This window comes from Ceraceosorus guamensis (assembly GCF_003144195.1).
Source record: "Ceraceosorus guamensis strain MCA 4658 unplaced genomic scaffold IE81scaffold_5, whole genome shotgun sequence".
Taxonomy (NCBI): Eukaryota; Fungi; Basidiomycota; class Exobasidiomycetes; order Ceraceosorales; family Ceraceosoraceae; genus Ceraceosorus; species Ceraceosorus guamensis.
In genome coordinates, this window is record NW_020290000.1 from 136,929 (window position 1) to 162,490 (window position 25,562).

A 25,562-nucleotide genomic window follows, 5' to 3' on the forward strand; every position below is an offset into this window, starting at 1 on the left:
CGGAATGCTCCTCTGACAGGCTCTCGAAAAGCGACTTTTCGCGGTTCACGCACTCGCGTCACAAGTCTGACGGGCCTAAGGCTGCAGTAAGGGCGCTCAAGCTTGGTTGCTCGCCGTATCGCATTTCTTTGAAATCGTGATTCATGCGCAGAGTCACTAAGGGTTATTCTTACACGGTAAATGCTCGCTCGTGACGGAAGGATGTGCAGCGCGCACGGTCCAGGCGGCATGTTGATGTCGAGTAGTCACAGTAGTGTAGTACAGATCATGCATCACGGATTTGGCATCCTCACTTACCACCTTGTCTCTCACACTCAACGACTCCGATCCGTGATCATCTTTTAGAAATTTGGACCCCACACGCTGACAGCACAAAGTTCGTCTCGTGTATGCCGCACAGCCGGGCATTGTGTACTGGTCGACCGATCATTCGAGCAGCCTTTTCGCCTTTGACAACCCGAACACGTTCCATCGTCACTATGGCCACAGCCCAGGACAGATCCGACAAGGTCTCGAGAACCATTATCGCCCCGTACGGTCTGTGGGAATCGCCAGTGACGAGTGACCTTCTGACTCAAGCCAACATCTCCTTCGGTGATGTGGTGGTCTTGCCACGTGCAAAGGCAGAGAGCAAGGGCAAAGTAGCATACGTTGAGAACAGACCTTACGAATCGGGCAGAAGCGCGGTTATTTACCGATCGTTCGATCTGCCTCTCAAGACTCCAGGCGACGGTGAGCAGGAAGGTGAGGAAGGAGAAGACCTGACACAGGGGAAGTACAGTGCCCAATGCGGCATACATGAGTATGGAGGAGGAGCGGCTGGTCTGGGCCCCAGTTCCACTACGCAAGGGAAAGCTGCAGCGCCGATCATTTTCACGCAAGCCAAAAGCAATGGTGTCTTCCTGGTAGCACCAGGCGAAGAACCTCGACAGATCCGCGAGGGTGAGCGCAGAGTGAGAACTCGCAGCCGTGACCGGCGCTCCCCGTACCTGAGCATCCGTTCTTCATGCCTCCAGACAGTCCGACCTCACTGCTTGGTGACTTTCACGCCCATCCCACGCTTCCATTGATGCTTTGCGTGCACGAGGACCATACAGTGGATACGCCAGAAGGAGTCAAAAACTCCATCGGCTGCTTGGACACACGTACAGGGAAGCTTCATGCCCTAGTCGAGGGTCCCGACTTTAGCACGGCTCCAAGGTTCAGTCCCTGTGGCAGATTTGTGGTCTGGGTGTCATGGGACCAGCCAAGCATGCCGTTCTGGGGCACTCAGCTTTGGGCAGCCAGATTCAAGTACGAGGAAGGCAAACCGCCCATTGTTACGGAAGCTTTCCTCGTTGCAGGATCGAAAGAGCAGGTCGCTCATATGCCAACGTGGGGTAGGACCACAGAGGATGGAGACGCGGCCTTGTTCTTTACCGATGACGAGACTGGATTCGCCAATATCTATGAAGTGAGGCTGAGGCCTGTTGGAGACGAAGGCTTGCGGTTGTCAGACAAGCTGGCTATACTCAAGACGCCAGAGAAGAGCGACTTTCAACAGCCTGCTTGGCAGCTCAACGGGTGAGTGTGCCTCTCACTCTAGCTATCTCTTGAGGTCTCTAAGCTCAGGAGAATGTCGCCTCTCACATGCATCCACAGTTCACCTTTTGCGACCCTGAATGCTAGCTGGATAGCGTGCACTGTCATTACCAGGGCTATACATTCTCTTGCTCTGGTACACCTCCCAACGCGTACTCTGCGTCGACTCGACACGCCTTTTCGCACAATCTCACAGTTGCGAGCAGTAGACGAGCAGACCATCGTGTTCGTAGGAACACGCTTCGACGAGCCTGCAGCTTTGGTAGCCATGGATCTCAGTCTAGCGCTCGATGCGTCTCAGAAAGGGGAAGTGAGGCCGGGATGGATTGTCCTGAAACGAAGCAGCGATGTCATCACGAACGGCACTGTGCCCAGAGCGTATCTTAGCGAAGCTGTTCCAGTGGAATTTCCCACCGTTCTGCCGGTGAGCAAACATGTCGGAAGTATGGCGCCGCGCATGGCCACTAAGATCGTTCACCCGGATTACCGACAGAACGGCGACAAGAGCACAGCGCATGCGATTGTCTTTCCTCCAAAGAATGCGCAATACGTGGCGCCTAGGGGCTCCGCTGCTCCCGCCATCATCCTCGCTCATGGTGGGCCCACAAGCGCGGCGGACGCTGGCTTAAGCCTTCTGGTTCAGTTCTGGACGACACGAGGCTTTCTAGGTGAGCGATCCAGCCCTCAATAGAGCTACACACATGGCCGGTGCTGAAGCGGGCGTCCATATCATAACGCAGTATGCACTGTCAATTACGGTGGCAGCACAGGATGTAAGTGTACCCATTCAGCACTTCAGAGGGCCGCAACGCCACTGACAGATCACTGATCTTGCAGATGGAAGAGAGTATATGGAGCGGCTGATGGGCAATTGGGGTGTGGTAGATGTGCGAGACTGTGCTTCTTGCGCCGAATGGCTTGCGAAAGGAGCCGTCTCCGCGTCTGGACATCGAGCTCAGCCAGGCCAGTCAAGACGTGATAGAGCAGCCAGCACGAAAGGTCAAGCTCAGCTGGCTTTCTTGTCCGAGCGCACGCAAGCGAGCGGAGCAAAAGAGGTCATCTTCCGCAATCCGGACGCTGGTTGGAAGTTCGGAGCGCTCGACGTGTTGTGCCTGACCGCGACGTCTGCACTTTCAGCGCTGCCATTTCTGTCCAACGTGAGCTTTGCATTGGCGATGCGGGATGCCGGAAGCGAGCTCTGACACAGCACTGCCTCAACATTGCCTCTGATTGCATGAAATGACAGTCCGGTCTAAGTCCTGCTTTGGCTGCTCTTGCATTTTGGGTGTACTGGCTGTTCAAGCACATTGTAGAAGTGCAGCAAGGTGAGTTGCGCTCTCTAGCCTGCCAATGCCCTCGTTTTGACAACATGTCTTCCTTGGCGCTTTGTTAGAGACTGTTACAAGCATTCCGGGCGTAGGTCTTCAGCTGACTACCATCAAGGGCTTCTCCATTCCGTGGGTTCACCACCGGAGAGCGAAAGTGGAGGGTTCACCAAAACCAGAGACCTTGCCGGGTAGCCAAGTGCCCACTACGGCCGCAGCACACTTCCAAGCCGTGACATTGCGGACTCGTTTGATACCACGCGATTCTATCCTGGATGTCGTGACCATCGAAGCTTTCAGGAGATGGGAAGTTATCGACTATCTCGCCATCATGACGAAAGCAGCCGAAGGAAGCGATGGCGCTGGAAGAGGAGGTCAATTGGAGGTCATATTCCCTGTGAGTGTTGATATTCATCTGTCGCATCTAGCATCGCCGCTTCGCTGATTGGAGGGATCGGGAACAATAGAGTCTCTTGCCAAAGCTGCCAGTCGTAGAGGCGGTCTACGAAAAGCTTTTCGATCGACCAGCTCCCGCAGAAGCAAACGGATGGGATCCGGCCAGTCAGCAGCAGGGCGGTCCGATTCACTCGAGATACGCTACCAACGATGAAGCTGTCTTCCCACCTGTCGATCCAAGCAGGATTGCTATAGCTGGGCAAAGCTCTGGAGGTAAGGCTGAGGGCGCACCAGATCTTTCAGCAGGACAGGACGACTTCTGACACATTGCTTTGTTTCTCTCACAGGCTACACCGTATTGGCAGCTCTCTGTGACTATCCCGATGCATTCTCGTGAGTGCCTTCCAGCGATTGGGATGTTTGAGAATGGTGAAATCGGATGACCGACTTTGACGGAAACACGTCCTCACGGCATACATGACTTTCACTACAGAGCTGGTCGATCCTCTTTTGGCATATCTGAATTGAAGCAGCTGGCGGAATTGTCGCACAAGTTTGAGCTCAGGTATCCTACTGGCTTGTTGGGAGGGACTCCGGCAGAGGTTCCAGAAGTGTATCGATCGCGAAGCCCTCTTTACAAAGCGGATCGTATCAAGGCACCCGTGAGGCTATTTCAGGGCAGCTTGGACAAAGTCGTGCCCAAAGAGCAGAGCGAGGCTATCCGGGATGCAATCCTGAAGAATGGAGGCCGGGTCGAGTACACGCTGTTCGAAGGCGAAGGTCATGGTAAGTCTAGGGCGACGATCCTGTGATGTGTGTTTCTGAAATATGATGAATGACGTCCTGTCCAATCCGCGATAACAGGTTTCCGCCGAGCTGAAAACCAGAAGGCAGGTGAGATCGATCCTGTCGACGAGTTCCTTAGCTCGTGCTTACATGCTGCATCTTGCCGCTTGTACCGCTCAGCTCTGGAAGGGGAGCTTGATTTCTACGTGGATGTGTTCAAGCTCAAAGATGACGTGGTGACGAAGGTCGGATGAGCAGACGGCTCACGACTGTCACCACACATTGCGCGATCATCTTCAAGTGCTCGCTCGCGTCAGGCTTGACTTCTCTTGAGGCGTGAAACCAACCAACAGTGGCAGCAGCTCCCTTGGACCACACGTACGAATGGTGTGAGACACCTCATCCATGTTGTTGATGTGATGCGCGCTCGAGGAGCACCGTGGCGATGATGAGACCTGCATCGTGCGAGATGGAGAGATGCCACTCAAGCGCAGAGTGATCAATGCTGAACAGTGGGAACTTCGTTGCTTGATCGCGGCCAAGATGGCTCAAAGAGATGGTCGGCCTTCCGCTCCCTGTTTCAGGCTGGCTAACGCTGAAGTGCTTCCAGCGCAACGAGGCCACCGCTACGGGAAAAGTAGCCTTGTACGCTGCTTCTTTGGCTGCCCAACTTGTGGGAGGCGCGCCAGATCAGAGATCTGACTGTCAGCCTTTTGGGTTGCACAAGCACAATATGCCCCACTCACCGCAGGCCGAGCCAACGCAGGGGCTTTTCTGAGCTGCTGCTGAGACTCGTGGGCCGCGCTCGCAGGTCGGCCAAAAAAAGGCAGCGCCAATGCTCGTACTCTTCTGCGCTGAGGATCCTACTAGCGAGCCTGTCGCTCCTGTGCCATGCATTCTCGTTTGGGACGCGACTTCTGCTCGCGAGTTTTTGAAGGCGCGCAAAGGAGAGCAAATCCACCCCGATGCCTACAATGCTGGCTTTGCTCATCTCTCGTGCGTGCCCTTTGGACAGGTCGACCAACGAATCGACAGGTGCCACGAGTGCTCGTACTTCTTGACTCGAGATGACCGTGTGAAGGGCAAGTATACAGCCTGTCAAATCTCTTAGTGGGATGAGAACGTGAAGTTGCGAGTTTTGAGTCACAGCACCTTGATCTCTTCTTCATTAAAGCCAGAATCACGCGAATGACGTATCATCAAATTCCCACCGATTAGTCGTGATTCTAATCACAATCACAATTGCAATTTTGGAAGTAATCACGCGATTGGTTCTTGAGTCATAAGTGAAAGACTCTTTGACACGTGATGAGCCGTTTTGCCTTGGCGCGTGCTTGGATACAAATTTATCTTCAAATTCTGATTCTGATATTCGTGATTCTGGATTTTGATTGTGACCCGATCTTGAATTTCAGGAGCTCTAATCAAGAATGAATGCGAGCAAGATGCAGCGGACTCATGAACGGTCGTTAGTACGTGGCTGCCTCAAGACACATACGTATATGTCACAATGGTGAATGTTGAGCCAAGCTCAGGCTTGTCAGGCAAACAGATTGGCCGATTGGTCGTTCAAGCCGTGCATCGAGAGCCCTGAAGTGCGGTCAAAGTCGATCGTGGGTGCTGGTCTCGGAAAGTGTCTTGATCGGCGTGTAAGAGGCGACGTGTGGAGTTCATCGCTCACAGCAACTCCTTGCAGCTGCTCATCCATACTTGACTACTACGAGGCGCAGCTGCGCAATCGTGAATGCGCGCCTTCAGCCGTGAGTCTGGGCTGCTGATCAACGTCACGACGTTTCAAGCGCGAGCCATTCCGCTCATAGCCGTGGTTCTGAGACGCAGTCGGGTTATGGGGTCGGATCGAGTCTGACCATGACAGCAGTCACGAGTGACGCGCCGCTCAAATGCAGCGGCCTTTTGGGGCCTTGGATGGACGCCGTGACAGGCAGCCGTTGCGCTCAGCACGCCGAGCAGCTCTATAGCTAGTCGCTCACACACAACACTGCGCTCGGCGAATTCAAAAGCTTGAGACATGCTCAAGAGGTCTCGTTGCTGGATGGGCTAAAATAGCTATAGCAGACAAGCCAAGAGCGATCGAGTGGCGAGAAACAGGTTTAGCGGGAGCCCGCTGGACGCAGCGTGCGCGCGACATGCAAGGATGTTGCGAAATTTGCCTGCCATGGGTGCTGTCAGCAGAGTCGAGTCTTGCTGTGATCTTCCCATTCACGATTTGATTAATTGCATCGCGCAGCTAAGCTATCATAGCTGGACGCTTGTGCGTGTTCGGTAGGGGTGCTACTTGAGTCGTGAGCGGGGCTTTTCTCCCGAGTCCACTACAGCTGCGATTTGAATGCTTCGAATGAAGGCAAGTCCGTACGTGATGATTGAATGTTCGAGGCGAGCCCGAATTTTCAAGCGAAAAGGGTGAATGCCTTCAATCAGAACATGTTTCCGCATCAAGGTTTATTAATTGACGCGTTCAGAGGCGCGTCAAGATCAACATCATCAACAGGTGCATGTAGGCGAGAGCAACACCGCGTTCGCGGTCCATGATGCATGCGCGTGCATCAGCAGGCATCAGGCGAGCAGCGCGCGCGGGCCTTCATGACCGTTGGGCACAATTTCAAGTCATCAGAGTGTAGTCACAGTGCTGCTGTGCTGAGTGTGAGCTTTGTGACTTTTGACTGCTGTGACTGATGTATGTTTGCGTTGGCCGGCGTGTCGCGCCGCGCACACGCGGCGCGCCACTCCAAGCACGTCTCGTGATCGACTTTCCGACGCGCTCGCTCGCGATCCTTCGCGCTTTGGCCGTCGGGCGAGCCAGCAGCACAGCAGCTATACACAGTCGTGAGTATGTGTGCAGCAGCAGCTCGTGTCGCGGATCCCATGAGAGCACGATGCTGTTGAACTGTGTGACTGATCGAATGCTGTTCACGCAGCGTGGGTCAGTCGGTTGTGAGGGACCGTGAGACGCGAGGCTCCAGCTATAGATGCACATACCAATTCCGAAAGCTCGGTCGTCTTCGTGAGAACCAACACGTCCTCGCCTGAAGGTGGCTGAGACCTTCATCGAATCCCTCGGCCAGCCGGTCGAACCCACTTCCTGGCCATTATCGAGGACCATCGGGACAGTCGCGAAAGGTAGCATTGTTCACCTTACAGCTCGATACCATCTTGCGACTTGGCTCAAGCCGTCTCTCCCCACCCTTTGAGTTAGACCCTCCAGCACGACATCCGAAAACCTCTACAAGCCTCTGTTGCGCGTGTACGCAGCCTTTAGCACCCTCGTCCGATGTCGGTCAGTAGCGCAACATCAGCAGCATCGTCCGTTGGTGTCGCGTCGGGTGAGAACCTGGAACGTAGGGTAGACCTTCCTCGCGTCGCATCGGCCGCGTCTAGCGAGCTGAATGTATCGCAGGCAGTGAGTCAACGCTCGGAAGAGTCGTTCAGCGCGTACCTCAACACTTCGACCAGCTCGCCTCGCTCTGGCATTTCGGACGAGTCTCAAGACCCATCCGCACGGCTGGCCCATTCGCAAGGCGAACAAAAGGGGTCGAGCCGAGTAGATGCGGTTGATCAACAAGGCTCTCGAAGAGGTATTGGCAGGACCGAATCGAACGCGAGCATTCTCAACATGCGCATTCAAGGAACTCGTGTTGCGCCAGCCATCCGGGACGGACTCTCGGATGAGCTCCCAGCGCTGTACGATGGACCGCCTAGCTCTCAATCCGCCTCCCAGCAGTTGGGCATGCACTTGAGCAGCGGATGCGCCCCCGACAGCATGATCCAAGCGCAGTCGCAGCAAGGCTCCGAAGCTTCGAAACGCCCGTTTGCTCGAAATTGGAGCTCCTCGTCAGAAGCGATGGTGCTGGGTTTTCCGGCGGCTGATCAGGGTGGACGCAGCAAGCCGGAAACGGCACCCGACAAGGCGTACCCCCAGACTACAAGGCAATCTCCTGCCGAACGCGCAGCTGTGGATCGCGACAGCTACCCTTCAGCAGTCGCGCTTCACCGTGGTCCCACTCCTCCTTCTGCCGCCATAGCTCGAAATCCGTCAAGCGAGCAGACGGAGTCATCAACGCGTGAGCCAAGCTTGGCGGAAGAGGAGGATGATGATGAAGATGACGAATCGTGCGATGAGAATGAGCACCCTGTCACTGGCAAGAGAGGCCCGGGTGGTAGCAAACGACGCCGACGAACAAAGAAGGCCGAGGTGGACACGCTCGCTGCTGTGTAAGTCGAGCGAACAATGGGCCTGGTACCGCGTGTCTCCGCCGTCTCAGCCTCCGAGCAGTGGTCTGAGATTTGCCCCTCCCCTGGCATTCTAGGTACGAGGTCACCCCCTTTCCAGATCAATCTAAGCGGAATGAGCTGGCTGCGCAGCTGCATATGACGGTCAAGTGAGTATGATGATGATGAGCATTGGTCGCGCGTCATGCCTTGGCTCATCATGGGGTCGATCGGGACTTGCATGCTTGCAGAGCGGTTTCCATCTGGTTTCAAAATCGACGTCAAGCGATGAAGAAGCGTGCTGCTCGGTACGGTGGAGAGGATGCATCCACCTTAGCACAAAGCGCGTCTGACCGTGCCGGGCTTTCGAAGCCCGTGATACCTCGAGCACGCCCGTCCTTGGATGCAACCCTTCTCTCTAGACCAGTGACGACCCTTCCAGGCTCGCCCGGCACCGATGACGACAGTCCACGAAAGCCAAGCTGTCGTGCATTAGACGCAACGGACTCCAGTCAGCCAAGCTTTCCTTCTGCCTCGAATCGCTGCATGACGCGCGCTGTTTCTGCGCCTTCATTACCAGGCCAGGGTCGCGCACCATTGCGAGACATCAACGACTTGATAGCGAACGTGCAAGGTAGGATCGTCACCAGCACCACCAGCCTTAAAACAGCGCCTTGCGACGTCCTGTCAACAACGACTGATCAGTCCTCGAAGACGAAGGCAAAAGGCTCTCTGTCCGATGTTGTCATCGGCGCGAAAAAGGATAGTGCTCCGGCCCACACCACCGAGCATGCTGCGTCGACCGCGGCATGTGGTGCCGGTCTAGCAAGAAGCAAGCAGGGATCGCTGAATGCCAAATTGCCGCCGTCTTTGGTAGCTTCGCTGCGAGCGCAGGGTATCTTGCCAGCCAGTCCAAGGCGCGTCTCTCCTGGCAAGCGTCAGAGATCCCCAAGCGACGAGATCTGGCGCCGCATGCTGAGCTCTAGTGCAAGCTCGGACAATGGCCAAGAAGAGGGACCGAAGATCCCAGACGAAGAGGAGGAAGCGGCGGAAGAAGATGAAGAGCGCACTCTTCGCAGAGTTGCGAATCGCCGAGCCGCCAAGGAGCAGCTCAACGACCTTAGAGCCAAAAACACGTTGAGGCCAGGCAGGCTGAGCCTAACGCGGGCAATGTCTGGAAGCATCCGGCCGTCGTCGAACGTCCTTACAAACGGCGCTGGCGCGGTCAAGCCGAGAGCAGTCTCAGACGGACGTACTTCGCTCTCTCGCGATCTGACACTTAGCGCTCCAGTCGAAGAGAAGAGCACCACCAATGTCGAGCCACACCCAGCATCCCGAGTCTCTTCGGTGCAAGCTGCGTCCGCAACGATCTTGACCGATCCTACGCGCTCGAGCAGACGACGGGTTCCCTCTCTAGACTACGCCGCGGGCCATGACCGTGCTGACATTCCGAGACCGTTGCTCTCGACGGACACGAACTCCGACGCGCGCAGAGACTTGGCTGCTGGACTCGTTGGATCTTTCTCCGAGGATGTCTCAGCAAAGAAAGTGCCTCACCGCAAGAGGAAGCCGGCGGCGCAATACGTCGTTGACGAAAACGGTCTTAAATGGCGCTTTGTTGAGGATCAGTACGCACCACGCAAGCGCAGTCGATTTGCTACGCCCTACGATTGGAAAGAGGCTCAGCCAGTAGTCGCGCAGAGACAGCCGCTCGTTGTGCCGCACATGGACAACTCTTCCACGCCCCGCAAACGTTCTAGAGAGGACGACATCGCATTGAAGGAAAATCAGTTGACGGTTTTGCCACGGTCCATTGCGGCTACGATGCCATCCGGCCTTGGACCGGCTTCGGCGCTGACGAGCCACCCAACCCTCTCTGCTGGTTCCACCCTGGATTCTTCCCGCTTGCCTTCTATCGCTTGCTTGACGGCGGTCGACACTCTGTTGCAGACTCCCACTCTCCCACCTCTGCGGCCCCCGTCACATGCATTACTAGACGGCCGTGCTAAACAAGCAGCGCTGCGGCCAGCACGAGGTGCAGAAGCCCCCAAGCTCGGCAAGCGAAGCAATGGTCTGGCTCAACCCAGTCTGTCTATTGATTCATTATTGGGATCAAGAATGAGTACCTCCAATGTTTCCTCGCGCGGACCGCAGCCATCAGGAGGCACTTTCCGTTTCGAGGCCTCGTCCACGCGTGATCCTCGAGGAACAGCATCTCCTTCAGTCTCTCCTGAACGTCCTATTAGAAACATTCAACACCCGGTCAACCAGCGGGCGTCACTGTCCGGCTTCCAAGCACCTGCCGGCATGCCTTGGGGACGCGAGCAGCTCAACACCGTCCAACGCGGTCATGGGCTGGCTCGCGTTGCGTCCGGTCCATTGCCGCCCGTCACGTACGCTACTTCCTTTGGCCCAGCCAAGGACGTCGCTGGTAATAACGTATCGATGTTCACCGAGAGCCAGCAGGACGACAGCGGCTTCTACGGCAGCGACAAAGAGGAAGGACATACACGACGCGCGGTATTTGCGGACAAGACAAACAGCGCAAAGGCGGGCAAAGGCACACGCGCCCCAAGTCGCAAGGCTGCAGCCCCACTGCGAACTGCTCGACCTACCCTGCGCGGCGTAAGCGGCTCTCCTCGCAAAGACGAAGGCGATGAACAAGCAGCTCAAATGTTGCTCGATCTTGCGGCTCGAGACTAGATGCCCATGGAAAAAGACGAGAGCATCCCGATGCGTCTGCACAGTGAAAAGCGGCGTTGCCTCCAAGAAGTCTGCCTCATCTTTTGACCCCTCTGAAATGAACATACAATATGTTATGCACCAGGAAATGGCATCCGAGTTGTCCAATTTTGTGCTGTAGCGATTGAGATCACGGCAATAGCGCGACCTTGTGTGCGGAGTTTCCGCTTGAGCAAGCGTGAAGACCGCGCTCACAAGCCAAGTACATCGTAGCAGATAGGTTCCGGTCCTCATTGTTGGGATCCTCATGAACGCTAACTCGACTGAGAGAGCCTGTCGGACTTCCGCGGAGTTGAATATCCACACCCTGCCCACGTGGCGCGAGTTCCTTGCTGACAATCACCCACGCATGAGCTGAGAAATCACGCGCGCCACCATTGGATGCGGAGCAACGCCGCACGTACGAAGCTTGAGCAGTGCGTGGGTCGTTGATGCGGCGGAGGATACACTCATCAATACCGTAACTGTGAATGCAGCGCAGGATCAGAATCACAATCGCGCACGCGACGTGCCTTACTCCAATCATCAAGAACTCAACTCATCAAGCAGACTGTCCACCTTGTCCATTCTCAAAAGTCTTCTTACCGCCTCACCACATCGACCGACGGCTCTTGACTCGCATCCACGCAATGGCATCGGCATCATGCACTCTGGCTCGCGCGAGCCTGAGGTCATCCTCAACTCATCTCCAGGCTGCCTCTCGATCCGCCAGCGCTGCTGCCAGGCCTCGCATGATCGCACAGCGGGGCTTTGCCAGCTCTAGCGCGCAATCATCCGACAAGCTCATGGTTCACCGCGATACGGACTACAAGTGGGTAGCGTCCCTAGTCCTGGTCCTTGTTCGCTCCCGGCTCCAGCTGACAAGGAGCACTATGCGTCTGTCAAAATCGTAGCAACCCTTCTATTCCCTTTGAATTCAACACAGAAACGCTGAAGCAGGCGGAGGAGATCATCTCTCATTATCCACCTCAGTACAAGAAAGCAGCGGTCATTCCTCTGCTCGATTTGGGCCAAAGGCAGAACTCGGGCTGGGTATCCATCAGCGTGATGAACTATGTAGCGAAGTTGCTGGAGATGCCACCCATGCGCGTGTACGAGGTTGCTTCCTTCTACACGATGTTCAATCGGTAAGCAATCACGAAAGTTCATCTGCCTTCACATCTCACGCTGATGCATCATCGTCATATGCGATCCACGTCCTGCGCTCAGTGAGCCCGTCGGCAAGCACTTTGTTCAGCTCTGCACCACCACACCTTGCATGCTTGGTGGCTGCGGCAGCACTTCCATTCTCGAGACCATCGAGAAGCATCTCGGCATCAAGCAGGGTCAGACTACGGATGACAAGCTCTTTACGTTGATCGAAGTCGAATGCCTGGGGTGAGCACTGAGCTGCTTGCGTGGGTCAATGGCTTGGCGCGTGGCTAACTTTAGCAAATATGGCCACACAGCGCTTGTGCAAACGCACCCATGATGCAGGTCAACGACGACTTTTACGTGAGTGGCAGTATCGTAGCGAAGTTGCGGCTAAGGCCACGTCCCTTACCACTAGCCTGGCTTTGCCATTACGCGTTTGACAGGAGGATCTGACGCCGGAAACTACAATCAAGGTGCTGGACGCATTGAGGAATGGCCAACCGATCAAGCCCGGTCCTCAGAGCGCCAGACACTCGAGCGAGCCCGCAAGTGGAAGGACGGCGCTCGTCTCAGAGGTGAGTGGAGACTTGTCGCCTGCACTACACACCGGCGTGCTAATTACCTCAATCGTCCTCTCAGCCTTACGCGACTCAGCATAATGTCCAAGAATTCGCGTAGGCTCGCACCAACGCATTTCACTTCTCTTGGAGATTTGGCACTCCAATCGGGTGCTGACATTAGAAATACATGACGGTCCATTACAAGTAACACATGCCGGATAGACAAGTTGATAGAGAAGCATACAGGAGCAGGAGAGAGGAGAGAGACAAGAAACGTTGCACAGACGAAAGCAGATGTGTGCACCGAGACTTTTCGCGCCAGAGCTCACTGTAGAGAAAGAGCAAAGCCAAAGCGTTTGCGTACGCGCTCGTCGACATCCTTGCGTGCTGCATCGAAGGCCGCGCGCCAGAGCGCAGCAGCGGAGCCTAGGTCTGGCCCGTCGACCCCGTTGGATTGTTGTTGCTGGGCTGTGAGCGGGAGCATATTCGCTTGAAGGAGTAGTTTGCGCCAAGCTTTGAGCACAGCAGCAGCCTTCTCTAAATCTAGGTGCTGGTGAGCGATGGAAGAATCTTCTTCTACGCACGATTTGAGAAAGGCCCGGAATCGAGCGACGTCACCTTCTCGAGGTCCAGATTCCTTTTGACGATTGAACCATTCTCCAAGCAGCCACGTGACGTCTTCGATTGTGGAGCACCCCTTCACGCTCGGCATTGCTTCATAATTATGTTTGGCGCGGATCAAGCTGGGCAAGGAGTCCAGACTGGACAAGTCGAGCATGCCTCGTCTCACGACACTATCTAGCTGCGCTGAGCCCACTCCAGCCGCTTTGAGCGCAGCTTCCCTGCGCTGTTGCGCGCGTGTCCGCTCCTCAGCATGTCGACCTCCCTTGAACCGCGTTCGGCGGGATTCCATGATGCGGTTCTGTTCCATTATGATGTCACGTTGTATGTTTACGGGCAAAGCTCTGAAGAAGTCGGGGTCGATCTCAAGTGCTTCTAGCTCTTTGCTAGACAGCCGAGTCGGATCGGCCATTTGGATCGCGACGTCTGCGAGCGGCTGATCGAGAGGGATCGGAACAGTCTCGACGCTCTTGGACATCTTAGAGCTGCCTCGCGATGTAGACATTAGATTGTGACTCTTCGCGGCCGCCGAAAGTAAGCCAGCTCGTTTGACGGGTGAGATCGAGGCGGCACGTCGCGCACCCATCAACGAGCTGCCAGCCGCACTGCGCGATCTAATCCCGGCTTCACGCAACACCTCGGTGCGCAGCTCTTCTGGCAAGGCTTCCAGTACGCTCGGATCGAGCTGCGAGAAGCTAGGCATGCTCATAGCGTGCGCTATTTTGAATGCGCTTTGTATGCCCCTCTGTTTGTGCCTCTTGCTTGGGGTCGTGGAAGAAGCTCGAGCAGGAGAACCGAGTGGCAATAGCCCTCGCCGTGGGCTTTCGAAAGGTTCGATGGCCTCGGCAATCCGTTCAGAGCTAGGACTCGGCTCCGCAGAATTTGCTCGTGGTGCTGCAATTGGCTCCGCTGGTCTTCTTTGGAGCTCTCGAGAAGTGCTCGTGTGACCCTCACTAGACTGTGCCAGTCTATCCATGACTTGACTGCGAATTTGCGTCGGCAAAGCAGCCACTACTTCTTGGTCTATCTGCGACAAAGGAGGAACTGCGAATTGGGTTCCTACTGGCATCCTGACATCAGCCTGGTCAGGGACTTGACGCCCGTCTTCGTGTGCGGCATCATCGTCCGAGACCACGAGCCCGCTGTCCCTCGAGTCCCGGATCTGGCCTGAAGGCTTGGTGCGGCGTGCACGAGGACTCGGCGATCGCGCTGCCCTACCTACCGGCCCGGCATGGAGCATTGTGGCGTGTTGCTCGGCGTCCTCGTCGTCTTCGCTGTCTTCGAACGGCTCTTCGGGCAAATCGCGACGTTGTGGGCTGCGAGACGCGACCTGTGCAGAAGGCTGCTGCGCACGCTTTCCAAAGCTGAGCAGCTGCTGGCCCGGCGCCGACCTGGGTAGCGGAAGGACACTGCCATCGCTCGGCTCAAGTTTGTGCAAACTGATGCCTAGACCACGTTGTTGTGTTGCGTCGGGCGCTACCTTGCTGATCATTGGCCATGCTAACTTGAAGATGGAGTCAGCATCGGCGATAGCCGCTGAGCCTGACACTGGGGTGCTTTTGTTGAACGTGTCGCAGATACCATGGCCCATGAACTTCGGGGCCTCCACTGGTGCTGTCGGAGCACGGACCATCACTGTGACGGACAACTGACGTCCACGGAGCTTGGCTTTCCTGAGACGTTGAGATACCTCTTCCGACAGGCGGCGTATGAAGTCCTCAGACTCTTGCATGCTCTTGAAACGAATAGCATAGTTGACTGTAGCGCCCAAGCTTTGGCGCTGACGATAGCCTTCTAGTCTGTCTCGATCACGTCCGTGCATCTTGTCCCACACTACGCGGCCCATCTTGGGTCCAAGCTCGGCCATGAGGCGATTCTGCTTTACCAGCGATCGCAGCTCGCCAACTTTTGCAGTGCCGAAAAGGTCCTTGAGCCTTGCCCGTAGACTCCAGCCGACGCCGTGCAGATCGTCAACATCGAGTTCTGCTGTAAATTGCAAGACCCCAGAGGCCTGTAGATGATAGGAGCCACCAGGTTTCGCTTTGCGGGTCGCGAGTCGCGCCTGCAAGACGTTGGCGCCGATCCCTATGCTTACCTCACAGGCAGTCCGACGCCGAACCTCGTCTCTGAATGCCTCTGCTAGCTGTTTTTCTTCTGACCAAGCTTCTCCTTGAGTACTAGTATGCCCTTTGTATGCGGCTAAAAGCGCCCGCCAGTCACCAGCATCGCAGTCTGGGGCGTCTTTTGCGTGCTCCTTGCGCATGCTGTCGAGAAGCAGACTAACGTCTAGCAAAGCCTCATCGATGCTGACAGACTCGACAACATCAGCGTGAGCGAGAAGGATTGAGTAGAGGTGAATCGAGATCTCCATGTAGGCCTCGAAATCGTAGGGAATAGTAGCGATCTCTGCGCAGCGCTTACGCGCCTGACCCAAGCTCATGCCGTTTCGCACGCCGTACTTGCGGGCAATGTAATTGCACGAAGCTATTTCGGAAGTGCTCGAAGCGATGTCGCCACCTTCCCCTGCACCGTGGCACACTGCAATTGGCTTGTCGCGCAGTTCTGGTCGATTCCTCAACCCGACACTGACGAAGAAAGAGTCGAAGTCAACGTGCATGATGACGCGCTTGACTCCACTCGGCAAATCTTTGCTGCCCTCTACTCCTCTTCCAGACTCCTTCATTGCCTGAGCCACCATGTCTTGCAGCTCAGCTTTCCACGTGCTCAAGTGATGCAACCTGCTCTTGTCGAAGTAGCCGGCAAGAAAAGAGTCGCTTGTCGCCGTGTGCTTCTCTCTCCATGACGGAGACGCAAGCAAACGGGCAGCGGAAAGATGAGAGGGTCGAGAAGAGTATCCATGGAACGGAGGTGGCGTCGATGGGCGGATCGCTCTTGCGACTGGTTTTCGCGCTGACTCGGAGTTACCAAGACCTTCAGCATTAGTGGACAAGAGAGGCTCCTCTGCATCCAGCTCGGCAGTCAAACAATGTGTCGGTGCCTCATAATCGAGCTGCACAGAGTCTCCCGGTGCTTTGGGTTTTTCAGGCGTCTCTACGTTTGCCAGCCAAGTCCGCGGGGACACTTGGTCGTCACTGGACTCAACGCGTGTCTTCGTTGGAGTGGCTGGCGGAGAGTCTTGTCTGTCTGCTCCCGTAAGAGACCCTGATGACTCGGTTAGATAGCTCTGCGAGACTGCTGCTGCAATCTCGGTCTGACCAGTCTTCTCGGGCTGTGCTGCCCTCCCCTGACTGCTCTCGTCCTCGTGCCGGGCTCCGGCGTGCCATGAGGTCAATCGTCTTTGGGCGCTCTCGCGCCCCCAAGGCGTTGTAGAAGGAGTGATCACATCTCCAGCTTGACTCGAGTCATGCAAAGAGCCTGACGGCTGCACATCGACAGATCCTGCACCATCGACGCTCTGCGACGCCGCCTGAGACGTGCCGAAGCTTCTCCAATCTTTTCGACCAGCAAGATCACCCGTCGCTGGAGGCCTGCCCGGTGCATTTGCTCGGCCTGCAGAGATTGAGCCGGGATGCATGGCACCGGAGGCATCTGCTCCGCATCGATATTTTCGCCAGTCTAGTAGACGACCAGCCTTGATGCTGTCCGTCACCCACGCGGGCAGGACGACGCGATAGTCTTTGAACTCGACGCGCTTCTTGGGTGTCAAGGAAGAGGCGATGATGTGGGTGCAAGGCGTTTTGGTGTCCAAATATGCCATGTGCGAGCCACCGTGCAATAGCAGAAGTCGACGAAGCTCGGTGTATGGCGGCGTGGTGTGACCATTGATGTAGATGTTCGTCTTCTCAAAGATGCGAGAACCAGCTTCATCATTTCCATTGGCAGCCTCGTCACTTTCTTGCACTTTCAACTGAGCGACAGAAGCAGCGAGGATGTTGATCAGATGAACCTCTGCGATCCAGGCGTGTACGGGTAAGAAGATGCCGAGTGCATGCTCACCTTGGCTCTCTTGTTGCGCATGAAAGTGGCAAAGTCACCAAACTTGGTGGGAGCATAGGTCTCCGCATCCAGGTACGCCCTCTTGTCCGCATCTTGTGAGGTCACAGTGGCCCCTCGACTATGACTCTCGCCCTCATGTGGCTGAGCTGGCCCATCTCTTCTCCTACCGCTTCGAGCGTTCTGGTCTATCTCCGGCGAAAATTCGAATCGAGCTCGCTTGCGTGAGGCAAGGCCGCGTGAACGCGCGTCCCTCTCATCGATTTGAACGACGATCCCGTCATCCACATTCCTCTGGGATGGTGTCATCATCAAAAAGGTCGATGCGAGACCAACTCCAACATTGAATCGTGTGGGAGTACGGCTGGCCCAGTGATGCGCTGGTGAGGGAGGTGCTGTCAAGCTGAATCGTGCGGCTTGATTCTGACTACCTGCTACGTAGAGCGTAGACTCGTGCGCTCGCCACCGCCTCACTGGTGCAGGCCTGCATTGGCGTTCGACTCGTCAGCACAAGAAAAGATGCCATTGATAATTGCCGTCGATGAGTAGATCAGAGGATGGGGAGGTAAGAACCGTGGTTGGAGTCGAGACCCACAGTAGCTAGATCAGTTCGTCGGCGTTTCTGTGATTCAGTCATTCGTGATTGTGATTCAAGATTGTAATCGCCATTACGCGAGACAAAAGTACAGTGATCCAAATTACTGTATTCGCAAACGCCTTGATTCAAGATTCTGATTATACGCGCACACACGGCAAGCAATTAAGCCTCCACACACAACAGAATTCGTCACTCTTGACTGGAGCTCATGAATTCTTGACCGCGTGAGCATGCGCGTCGCGCGCTTATAGCGCTTCCTGCTGTAAGAGTCAAGTGTCAAGACTCACCACTCAAGAGTAGTCACGCGATGAGCCACACGTTCACCGCATTCACATTTTGATTCAATCACTTAATATTCAGATCCAAAACGACGCAATCCAGGCTGGTTGATGCCAACGAAAGATTGACCGCCGCGCACCTCCAGTCTATTCCTGACAGCATACCAAACCTGGCGAACGTGTCCTCTGCCCAACTGCTGCACCCTAGCTTTCATTCGTCATGAGCTCAAACTCCGCCTCGCCGTCAGTCGTTCCTTCCGGCTCGAAAGGCACACCCAGCGTCGCACACACAGCCAGACGGCGCCGAAGGTCCGCCTCAACAGGCAGCAATTCCTCAAGTGGCTCGTCGGATAGCGAGCTGGACGATGAGCAGGATGTGGCAGGAAGCGGCTCGCTAGGTGATGGGGAAGCTGAAGCGCTGCTTGCGGATGCTAAGGAGGATTTAGCGGGTCAGACAAGCGGAAAGAGACGCAGGACGAACCACGCCGGTACTGAATATAAGTGAGCAGAGGACAAGAATGCCCTATCGACGAGTGCGAAGAGCTGAGCTTCATTGCTCCTTACCTAGCTTGCAAGCAACTCGAGCTGAAGCCCATGAACAGGCTGCGCATGTCAAGAGCGCAGTAGACGACGTGGCCTGGAAAGCGTTTCAGGATCAGAGCGATCATGACTCGAACGTCGCTGAGGCGTCTCCAGAAGCCCGCAGCATTGAGGTGCCTCGCACTTTCCGTTTCGCTGGTGAAGACGTCGTGTGAGTTGCTGGGTAAGGTGCGCGCATATACAAAGTGATGCTGATGGAACAATCTCGTTGCGCCATCACAGGAAGTACGTGACACTACCCATCAACCATCCTGATGCTGTATCACATCTCGCTCGACTCAAGCAGGCAGGAGCGAGCAGAGACCAACAAAGCGGTGCGCCTCAATCCTCAAGCTCTACACCGAATACCGCGCCCCCGTCAAATGGCGCTCCTATCACCACATCTGCTTCCTCGCTCCCAGCACCCGTCCGAGCCGGTCCTCGCAAGAAGCGTGGAGGAGGTTTGGCGGCACTAGCTTCTCGTGCAGGGAACAGTGCCCCTTCCAAAATGACGACTTTGGAGAAGAGCAAAATGGACTGGGACTCCTTCAAGGGTGTTGCAGCGTCGGGCGCGTCGGGCCGGTCTGAGAACGCTGAGGGTCTGACAGAAGCGGAAGTGGCAGAGATGGAAGCTCAAACAAGGGGCGGTGCGAGCGGCTTGGGCAACATCAAGGGATATTTGGAAAGGCGGGACTTCTTGGATCGGGTCAGCGCAAGGACGGAAGCTGCTGAGCAGGGTGCAAAAGGGGACGCTAGTGGTAGGCGACGATGATACCATGGCGTTACTCCCGTGGCACCAACTCTCGAGCCCAGACATGTGCGTCGGCTCTGCTGTATCATCGTGCAATGCCATGCATTGTGCTTTGTGTTGTCCAACTTTTTACCACTTCAGGTGCAACGCTTAGCCAGCCCGGGTTCGTCTGCCTCGCAACGCCAGGTGGATCCCAACCGACGCTCGACATTCGTGTCTCTTCATTGTGACTGGTGGGAGGCGGATTCAGCGAGCGACTGCCCGGCCGGCGCGCGGTACCTTCAGCGAGAAGATTCGCGCGTTGACTCCAGACTCACTACTACTACTACTACTGACGACTGGATGCTCGCTCGCAAAGGGCGCAACTTGCTCCTCGTCTTGCTTTCTTGTCACGAGGCAGTCTGTGAGTGACCGAGACTTCGCGCGCGGCCCTAGTCCTCGACCCTTGCAGGTTAGCATCCGATGAGCTTCAAATTCGACACGAATTTTGCTGTTCACGAGTTCATGCGACACTCGTCACCACTCGTCACACTCCCCGACTCACGACTGCTGTGTGCCGGACATGTCGCTTAATTGCGCAATTCCCCGACGAGCTGCAGGGCGAATCGAGCGCCAGCCTCTCTTGGCTCGCGACGCCCGGCTGCATATTCACGCCAACGTACATGTAGGCGCTCACGTAGGCGCGCCCGCATGCACTCGTGACTCGTGACTCGTGACTCTTCGTCTTCCGCACGCCTTTTGATCAAAAGTGTGAGTCGCAGTGCTGTAAGCTTGTTCTTGGCATCACGCTCGTCATTCGAGCCTCTTGTGGAATGATCTCCCAACAGCTCAAAGCCCAGCTCAGTTTGGAAGAGAGACCAAAGCGGACACTGCTGAGCTCTTGCTCGGGCCATGAAAGCAGCACGTACAATTCGGGCGCCCGAGACTCAGCCCAACGATTGTGAGACGCCGCGACCGAGGATGGAGAGCCCACGATCGCGCGGGTTGAAGATATCATGCAGTGCAAGGCGTTTACACATCATGCAGCCACCGACACTCCTTCTTCTGCCTTCAGTCGAAGCTCCTCTGTGTGCCAATCTGGGAAGTTTCGTTGCATCGCTGAGCGTCCCCGCTAGCAACGCAAGAACATTCACAATAGTCTGCAGAGGCTGAGCGGACATTTACAAAACATGCGTGGTAGCATAATGTGGAGATTGGTCAGCGCGGACCGTACGTAGGAAAGCTATAAGAAGACGGTCCAGCTCGGCCTCTACCCGTTTTCACCTTCTCCCAAGGAACTGGTTTCCCTCCTTGCCTTTACCCAATCGCTCCACCTCTCCCTGCTTTCCCGCCCTTCACGCCCCTACTGATCTACTGGTGAGTATCCTTAACGGCGGATGACATCCAGACGCAAGCTCACGCCCCTTCCATTGTATGCTCTTGATACAGGCTGGATCACACTCTTGACAGACACCGTTGCAAGCGCCATGAAATCTACTCTCTTCGTTGCGGTGCTCATCGCGTCCCTGGCCACCTTCTCCTTGGCCCTTCCATTCGGCGACCCGAGTGCTGCCTTTTCATTCACCGTCGTTCAGGATCGCTCGCTCAACCGCGAGGATGCCGCACTCATCAAGCGCGTGCTGGCAAGCCAAGGAGCTTGCGGTTGCGCGATCAGTCAAAGCGCCATGATGGAATCCTGCCCTGCCGGGTCAAAGGCCATTGGAAGCAGCTGCTGTGGCCACCCCATCTGCTCTAACGGTGCCAGGCCCACCAAGCCCGACTTTCAAGGTGTGACTGGTGCGCTCAAGCAGAGGAGGTCCTTCAGCTTCAAAAGGGAACCTCTGGACTCGCTCAGCAAAGGCAATTGTGCACTGGTCAAGTGTGCTATGCGCAATGAGCCTCGCCCTACTTGCTCTGGCGGTGAGGAGCCCATCGCCAACGAAGGCTGCTGCGGTACCAGCTTCAGATGTCCTAGCAGCCAAAAGAGTCTCCTTGGTGGAGCCAGTGAAACGCTAAACAACGCTAAGCGCCAAAGCGCTCCGGGGCTTCTCATCGCTGCTGTTCACAAAGACCTCCAGAAACGCCTCACTTCCACTGGCAACACGACGCACAAAGAGCTTTCCGAACTCACGTCGTGCAGTTGCGCTTATAAGCCTGCGGGACCTCCGCCTACTTGCAAAGGAGGTGCTGAGCCTACGCAGTCCAAGGGCGCATGCTGCGGACCTCGCTGGAGCTGCCCTGATGGTCAGGAAGAATTCAAATTGCCGTCCACTCTAGTCGGTCGAGACCTCGCAGCAATGGACGGCCTCGAGGAGCTCGAAGCACGCCAGAGCTCTGGCATCAGCCAGTCGCCTCCTGCTTCTCATCCACCTAGAGATGTCTACGCTGCCGAAGAGGGAGCCGATGTCGCCCCGGAACAATTCGAGAGGTCGACGTCCGTGGTGAAGGTCGAGTCTAGACAAGCGTCTGGCATTGGGCAATCTCCCCCTGCCTCGCACCCACCCAGAGCCGTGATCCCCTCCGACGCCGACGAGGAAAGTAAGCGGGCAGAGCTAGGCAAGTCGGCGGACGAAGACCTGTCTTCAATCTTGGCCAATTTTGCGAGGAGTCTGCCAAATGGAGAGACCACGCCGGTGCGCAGGGACGATAAGCTATCCTCTCTCAGAACCGACCCCAAGCTCTCCGAGCTCAGTATGACGACTTGCGGATGCAAGATGGAGACCAATTCCATTCCCCCGACTTGCAAAGGAGGTGTTCAGCCCGTGGCAAGCTCCGGATGCTGCGGTACAAGGTACACGTGCCCCAGCGGAGCCTAGAAACGCTTCTGACTGGCCATGTGTTGATTCTTGTGATATCATCTGAATGCAATGCTCTGCTCTGTTCACGTAGACTGGCTACTGCGTGCAATTAGCGAGACCCGGGCTGTCGTCGGCAGGCCGCAAAGGTTGCTCAGCGCTCCTTTGACTGCGACGCTGCCGTTGATTACGAGAGAAACAAGCTGGCCGAACCCTCAGCGCGCGTCTCGCTCTCGCCAAACAAAGAAGACGCTGCTCATGAACTACATAATTTCCACCAAGAAAGCTAGCCAGCTTTGGCGTCCAGGGCAAAGAGAGGACCCCAGCTCCTCCACATGCGTTCTACAGCAGCTCTTCTGACGTGCCAACCAAGGCCGGCCTCTGTCGTCGAAGGTTTGCCGTCCACGTCGGTCTGCACAGAGTCCGCACTTTCCAGCCCTTCGAGCTCTCGCACGTCTTCCAAGAATTGACCCCTCAGTCTCTTGAGAGCCGACTTGTTGCCTCGCGCTGGTGCACTGACTAGAGCGGTGGCCGAGTTGCGTAGAAGGGAGAGGTCTAACAGTAGCAGCCCTCGTGTTGTTGCGCTGAGGGACGTCGACTGTGCGGCGTTGGACGGAGCGCGTTGTGTGTCGGCTGCGAGGAGCTTGTCGATACGACTGCACATCAACATGGATTACCGCGATCGTCAATCACAATGCGCGAGCGGAAAGCGTGGCTAAGAAGCACGTACCGCATGGCCTCCCACACTCTGGCTCTTGTCTGTCTGCCTGCTTGTCTCCCTCGCCTTCCGCTCCATTCCGCGACCCGATTGGAGGACCAGCTGTAGACCAGGTACACCGCTCCCATAGCTGGAGCGACACCCACGGCACCGAAGAGCAACTGCTGCGATTTGAGCAAACGATCAATACCTGCCATTGCTGTCTCTATGTCCACTTTTGCTTTCTGAATCTGGATTAGAAGCGAGCGCACCAAAGAGCCAGTCACTGCCGACTTGAGGGGAGACTTGCGAAATGACGCACGGTAAAAGATAAAAGAATTTCAGAAGCGATGCGAGGCGGGGATTAGCCGAGCAGGCGACGCGCATGAGGTCAGACAGTCACGCAACAATCTTTCTCACTTTCAACTCTTGCTCGTAGACCTTCAGAACCTCTGAAAGGTCACCCTCTCTGACGCGTGATGAGAGGGCAGCCAGCTCTGTCGCAGAGAGTGTTTGCTTCTCGCCTGCAAATTCAACGACCATGCGTTCCAGACTCTGTGCAAGGTATGGTCAGGGCTTCAGCGTGATTCGGACGTTTGTAGAGCTCATAGCGGCGGCGGACTCGCCTGGACGTCTGAGTTTAGACTCTCAGCAGTCATGATCATTGCGCGCTTGTCGCCTTCCCTCAGCGTGTCCAGCAGACCCATGACAGGGTTCCAAACCCAACCGACCACGAAGCCTCGAAGGGTCTCCTTGGCGTCCTGAACTTGGGCTTTGACCGCATCCCAATTTCTCAACACTGCTCTCAGGGTGATCATGCTGATGAGAGGAGTGAGAACCAAGGTGGGCCAAGCTCGTGCAAGAAAGGAAGGCGAACCCAATCCTGCTGGCGAAGGGCTAAGCAAGATGCTAATCTCTCGTGAGGAGCTTGGGATAGAGTCGGTCAGGAGCTTGCGAAGAGTCCCTACGCTGCTCGAAAGATCAGCGCTTGACGCTGGTTGATTAGCGACAACATCAACGCGGTCGTCCACCCCTCCGCGCGCAAGGACTGATTGGAGCAATGCGACCTGCTGACTAATTGCCTCTTGAATGCCTCGAGCGGTCTCGTTCTCGATGCCTTGTCGACTTGGAGGGCCCGTGGTGAGCTTTTGAAGCTCGATGGCGAGGATGCCCAGCTTTTCTGCGATGTCCTGTCTCTCTTCGACTGCTTGCAAGCGCTTCGCCTCGGCTTCGTGAGACGCCAAATGAAGCGGGGAAGAATGTCTTAGGGCTCTCAAACTGCTGCTTGCTCTCGATTTGTGGGAGCGCTTGGTCTTTGAAGTCGTGTTGACAACCAGAGGATTTGCGCGCTGCGCGTCGAGAGATCCCAATTGCTGTGCGCCAGGAGCAGACAAGGGGAACAATGCTTGCCTCACAAGAATCGGCGAGGCAGAGAGCGTCTTCCATGCCTTCGATGCGGCTGAACGAGAGAGCAATTGAGAAATTTGAGACTCTCGGGAGCTCTGATCTGCCACTGACAGTGTCGTCTGTGCGGCTTCGCTAGCCATTCGAGAAGCCAGTCGCAACACGTTTACAAGACGTTGAGGTAGTGCTGCGCAGTGAAGGTCGCTGCAAATGAGCCCCAACCTGCACGATCGATGCGCGTCGAACTCACTTTGGACAAGATAAGTAGCGCTCGCTGATCTGCTGCCTCCGATGTCCTCCCATTCCCACGCAGCCTGACTCAATCGGTGCCCATCCGCGACGAGCTGATCGAGCACAAGGGCGTACGTCCCAGCAGTGACTCTTGCCATTCCGATGAGTCTCTCTTCCGCCTCCAAGCCGGTCGACGTCGCACTCGCGCCTTGCAGCTCGGCAGCGCCGTGTGGCAAAGCATCAAGGGCACGCAGCAGTTGCTCTTTGCTCGGAACGCTGCTCAAATCCAGCACTTCATCCGCTCCTTTGGCCTTGGTAAAGGCATCTTTGCCGCGGTCCTCAGACACAACTTCCCGGGCGCCAAGCGTTTGCGTCAAAGCCAACGTGCGAGCATCCCGCTCTGCTCTGAGCTGATCGAGTGGAGCGCTGAGGAGGTGCAGCGCTTCCAACGCAAACGTTGGCTTGTCAGTCGAAGAAGGCATTGCGCGGGCGAAGGTGTGCAAAGCTGCAGGACGATGGCAGAGCAGAGCTGCTCAGATGGTGTTGCGATGAAATACGGACCTCGGCTCGAATGCGGGACGTTGGGGGTGTCGGTGAGCTGCAAGTGATGCATGTAGCATCCAAAGAGGCATCGCAAGTCGTGACTGTTGCGTGTTGCGTGTTGCGTGTGGCGTGCTGTGCTGAGCGGAGGAGCACGCGGCGGGAATGCATGTCTGTGCCCAGAGAACCACAGGCATGCCTCACATAGCCATGCATGCGCTGCGAGTCGCCAGTCACGAGTGGAGGTCCTGCTCGCTGTGCACATGTGCAGGTGGGACAGAAGCCTGGCGAGCGCAGCACCTTGATACGCACCGTTCCTGTTTCCGCTCTCGTGCTCAATCAGGCATTGTGTGCCGTGAAGTGCGAGTAGTAGGGGTGTCGTTG

General features: G+C 56.1%; 7 protein-coding genes across 7 annotated transcripts; 5 read left to right on the top strand and 2 right to left on the bottom strand.

Moving 5' to 3' along the window:
• Nucleotides 1–299: 299 nt before the first annotated feature.
• IE81DRAFT_320139 (hypothetical protein) lies at nucleotides 300–4,718 on the top strand. Its single transcript, XM_025512931.1, has 13 exons — nucleotides 300–942; nucleotides 1,017–1,563; nucleotides 1,642–2,005; nucleotides 2,075–2,249; nucleotides 2,322–2,354; nucleotides 2,419–2,738; nucleotides 2,828–2,906; nucleotides 2,975–3,303; nucleotides 3,374–3,575; nucleotides 3,650–3,695; nucleotides 3,796–4,088; nucleotides 4,167–4,196; nucleotides 4,269–4,718. The coding sequence occupies exons 1-13, from the start codon at nucleotides 480–482 to the stop codon at nucleotides 4,340–4,342; spliced, it is 2,955 nt and encodes a 984-aa protein (XP_025372550.1). The 5' UTR covers nucleotides 300–479; the 3' UTR covers nucleotides 4,343–4,718.
• A 2,338-nt stretch (nucleotides 4,719–7,056) lies between these two features.
• IE81DRAFT_320140 (hypothetical protein) lies at nucleotides 7,057–11,157 on the top strand. The gene is made up of 3 exons (XM_025512932.1): nucleotides 7,057–8,318; nucleotides 8,414–8,485; nucleotides 8,567–11,157. The coding sequence occupies exons 1-3, from the start codon at nucleotides 7,378–7,380 to the stop codon at nucleotides 11,016–11,018; spliced, it is 3,465 nt and encodes a 1,154-aa protein (XP_025372551.1). The 5' UTR covers nucleotides 7,057–7,377; the 3' UTR covers nucleotides 11,019–11,157.
• A 631-nt stretch (nucleotides 11,158–11,788) lies between these two features.
• On the top strand, nucleotides 11,789–12,869 carry IE81DRAFT_333290 (putative NADH-ubiquinone oxidoreductase 24 kDa subunit mitochondrial precursor; the record flags this gene model as incomplete). Its single annotated transcript, XM_025515364.1, has 6 exons — nucleotides 11,789–11,868; nucleotides 11,951–12,184; nucleotides 12,267–12,434; nucleotides 12,506–12,551; nucleotides 12,635–12,766; nucleotides 12,831–12,869. 6 exons carry the CDS (start codon nucleotides 11,789–11,791, stop codon nucleotides 12,867–12,869), a joined length of 699 nt encoding a protein of 232 aa, XP_025372552.1.
• Nucleotides 12,870–13,076: 207 nt separating this feature from the next.
• Nucleotides 13,077–17,635, bottom strand: IE81DRAFT_309041 (DNA repair protein; the record flags this gene model as incomplete). Its single annotated transcript, XM_025512389.1, has 3 exons — nucleotides 13,077–16,261; nucleotides 16,358–17,279; nucleotides 17,330–17,635. The coding sequence occupies 3 exons, from the start codon at nucleotides 17,633–17,635 to the stop codon at nucleotides 13,077–13,079; spliced, it is 4,413 nt and encodes a 1,470-aa protein (XP_025372553.1).
• Nucleotides 17,636–18,944: 1,309 nt separating this feature from the next.
• IE81DRAFT_189981 (hypothetical protein) lies at nucleotides 18,945–19,965 on the top strand (the record flags this gene model as incomplete). The annotated part of the gene is made up of 2 exons (XM_025510778.1): nucleotides 18,945–18,953; nucleotides 19,029–19,965. Coding segments are annotated over 2 exons (534 nt in total), but the record flags the coding sequence as incomplete, so codon positions are not given.
• Nucleotides 19,966–20,666: 701 nt separating this feature from the next.
• On the top strand, nucleotides 20,667–22,648 carry IE81DRAFT_189859 (hypothetical protein). The gene has a single exon (XM_025510777.1). The coding sequence runs from the start codon at nucleotides 20,909–20,911 to the stop codon at nucleotides 22,325–22,327; it is 1,419 nt and encodes a 472-aa protein (XP_025372555.1). The 5' UTR covers nucleotides 20,667–20,908; the 3' UTR covers nucleotides 22,328–22,648.
• On the bottom strand, nucleotides 22,649–25,231 carry IE81DRAFT_189858 (NCA2-domain-containing protein). Its single transcript, XM_025510776.1, has 4 exons — nucleotides 24,658–25,231; nucleotides 23,630–24,594; nucleotides 23,424–23,558; nucleotides 22,649–23,308 (listed from the first exon to the last, which is right to left on the bottom strand). Exons 1-4 carry the CDS (start codon nucleotides 25,118–25,120, stop codon nucleotides 22,970–22,972), a joined length of 1,902 nt encoding a protein of 633 aa, XP_025372556.1. The 5' UTR covers nucleotides 25,121–25,231; the 3' UTR covers nucleotides 22,649–22,969.
• Nucleotides 25,232–25,562: the final 331 nt, after the last annotated feature.

Bases quoted from the DNA above. Each gene is read 5' to 3' on its own strand.
- IE81DRAFT_320139 (XM_025512931.1), top strand. From the start codon at position 480: ATGGCCACAGCCCAGGACAGATCCGACAAGGTCTCGAGAACCATTATC. The intron at 2,006-2,074 runs GTGAGCAAACAT...GATTACCGACAG, and splicing joins AATTTCCCACCGTTCTGCCG to AACGGCGACAAGAGCACAGC. The intron at 4,089-4,166 runs GTAAGTCTAGGG...CCGCGATAACAG, and splicing joins GTTCGAAGGCGAAGGTCATG to GTTTCCGCCGAGCTGAAAAC.
- IE81DRAFT_320140 (XM_025512932.1), top strand. From the start codon at position 7,378: ATGTCGGTCAGTAGCGCAACATCAGCAGCATCGTCCGTTGGTGTCGCG. The intron at 8,319-8,413 runs GTAAGTCGAGCG...CTGGCATTCTAG, and splicing joins GTGGACACGCTCGCTGCTGT to GTACGAGGTCACCCCCTTTC. The intron at 8,486-8,566 runs GTGAGTATGATG...GCATGCTTGCAG, and splicing joins CAGCTGCATATGACGGTCAA to AGCGGTTTCCATCTGGTTTC.
- IE81DRAFT_189859 (XM_025510777.1), top strand. From the start codon at position 20,909: ATGACATCCAGACGCAAGCTCACGCCCCTTCCATTGTATGCTCTTGAT.
- IE81DRAFT_189858 (XM_025510776.1), bottom strand. From the start codon at position 25,120: ATGCCTTCTTCGACTGACAAGCCAACGTTTGCGTTGGAAGCGCTGCAC. The intron at 24,595-24,657 runs GTGAGTTCGACG...TTCACTGCGCAG, and splicing joins CGCTACTTATCTTGTCCAAA to CACTACCTCAACGTCTTGTA. The intron at 23,559-23,629 runs GCGAGTCCGCCG...TACCTTGCACAG, and splicing joins GTCTAAACTCAGACGTCCAG to AGTCTGGAACGCATGGTCGT.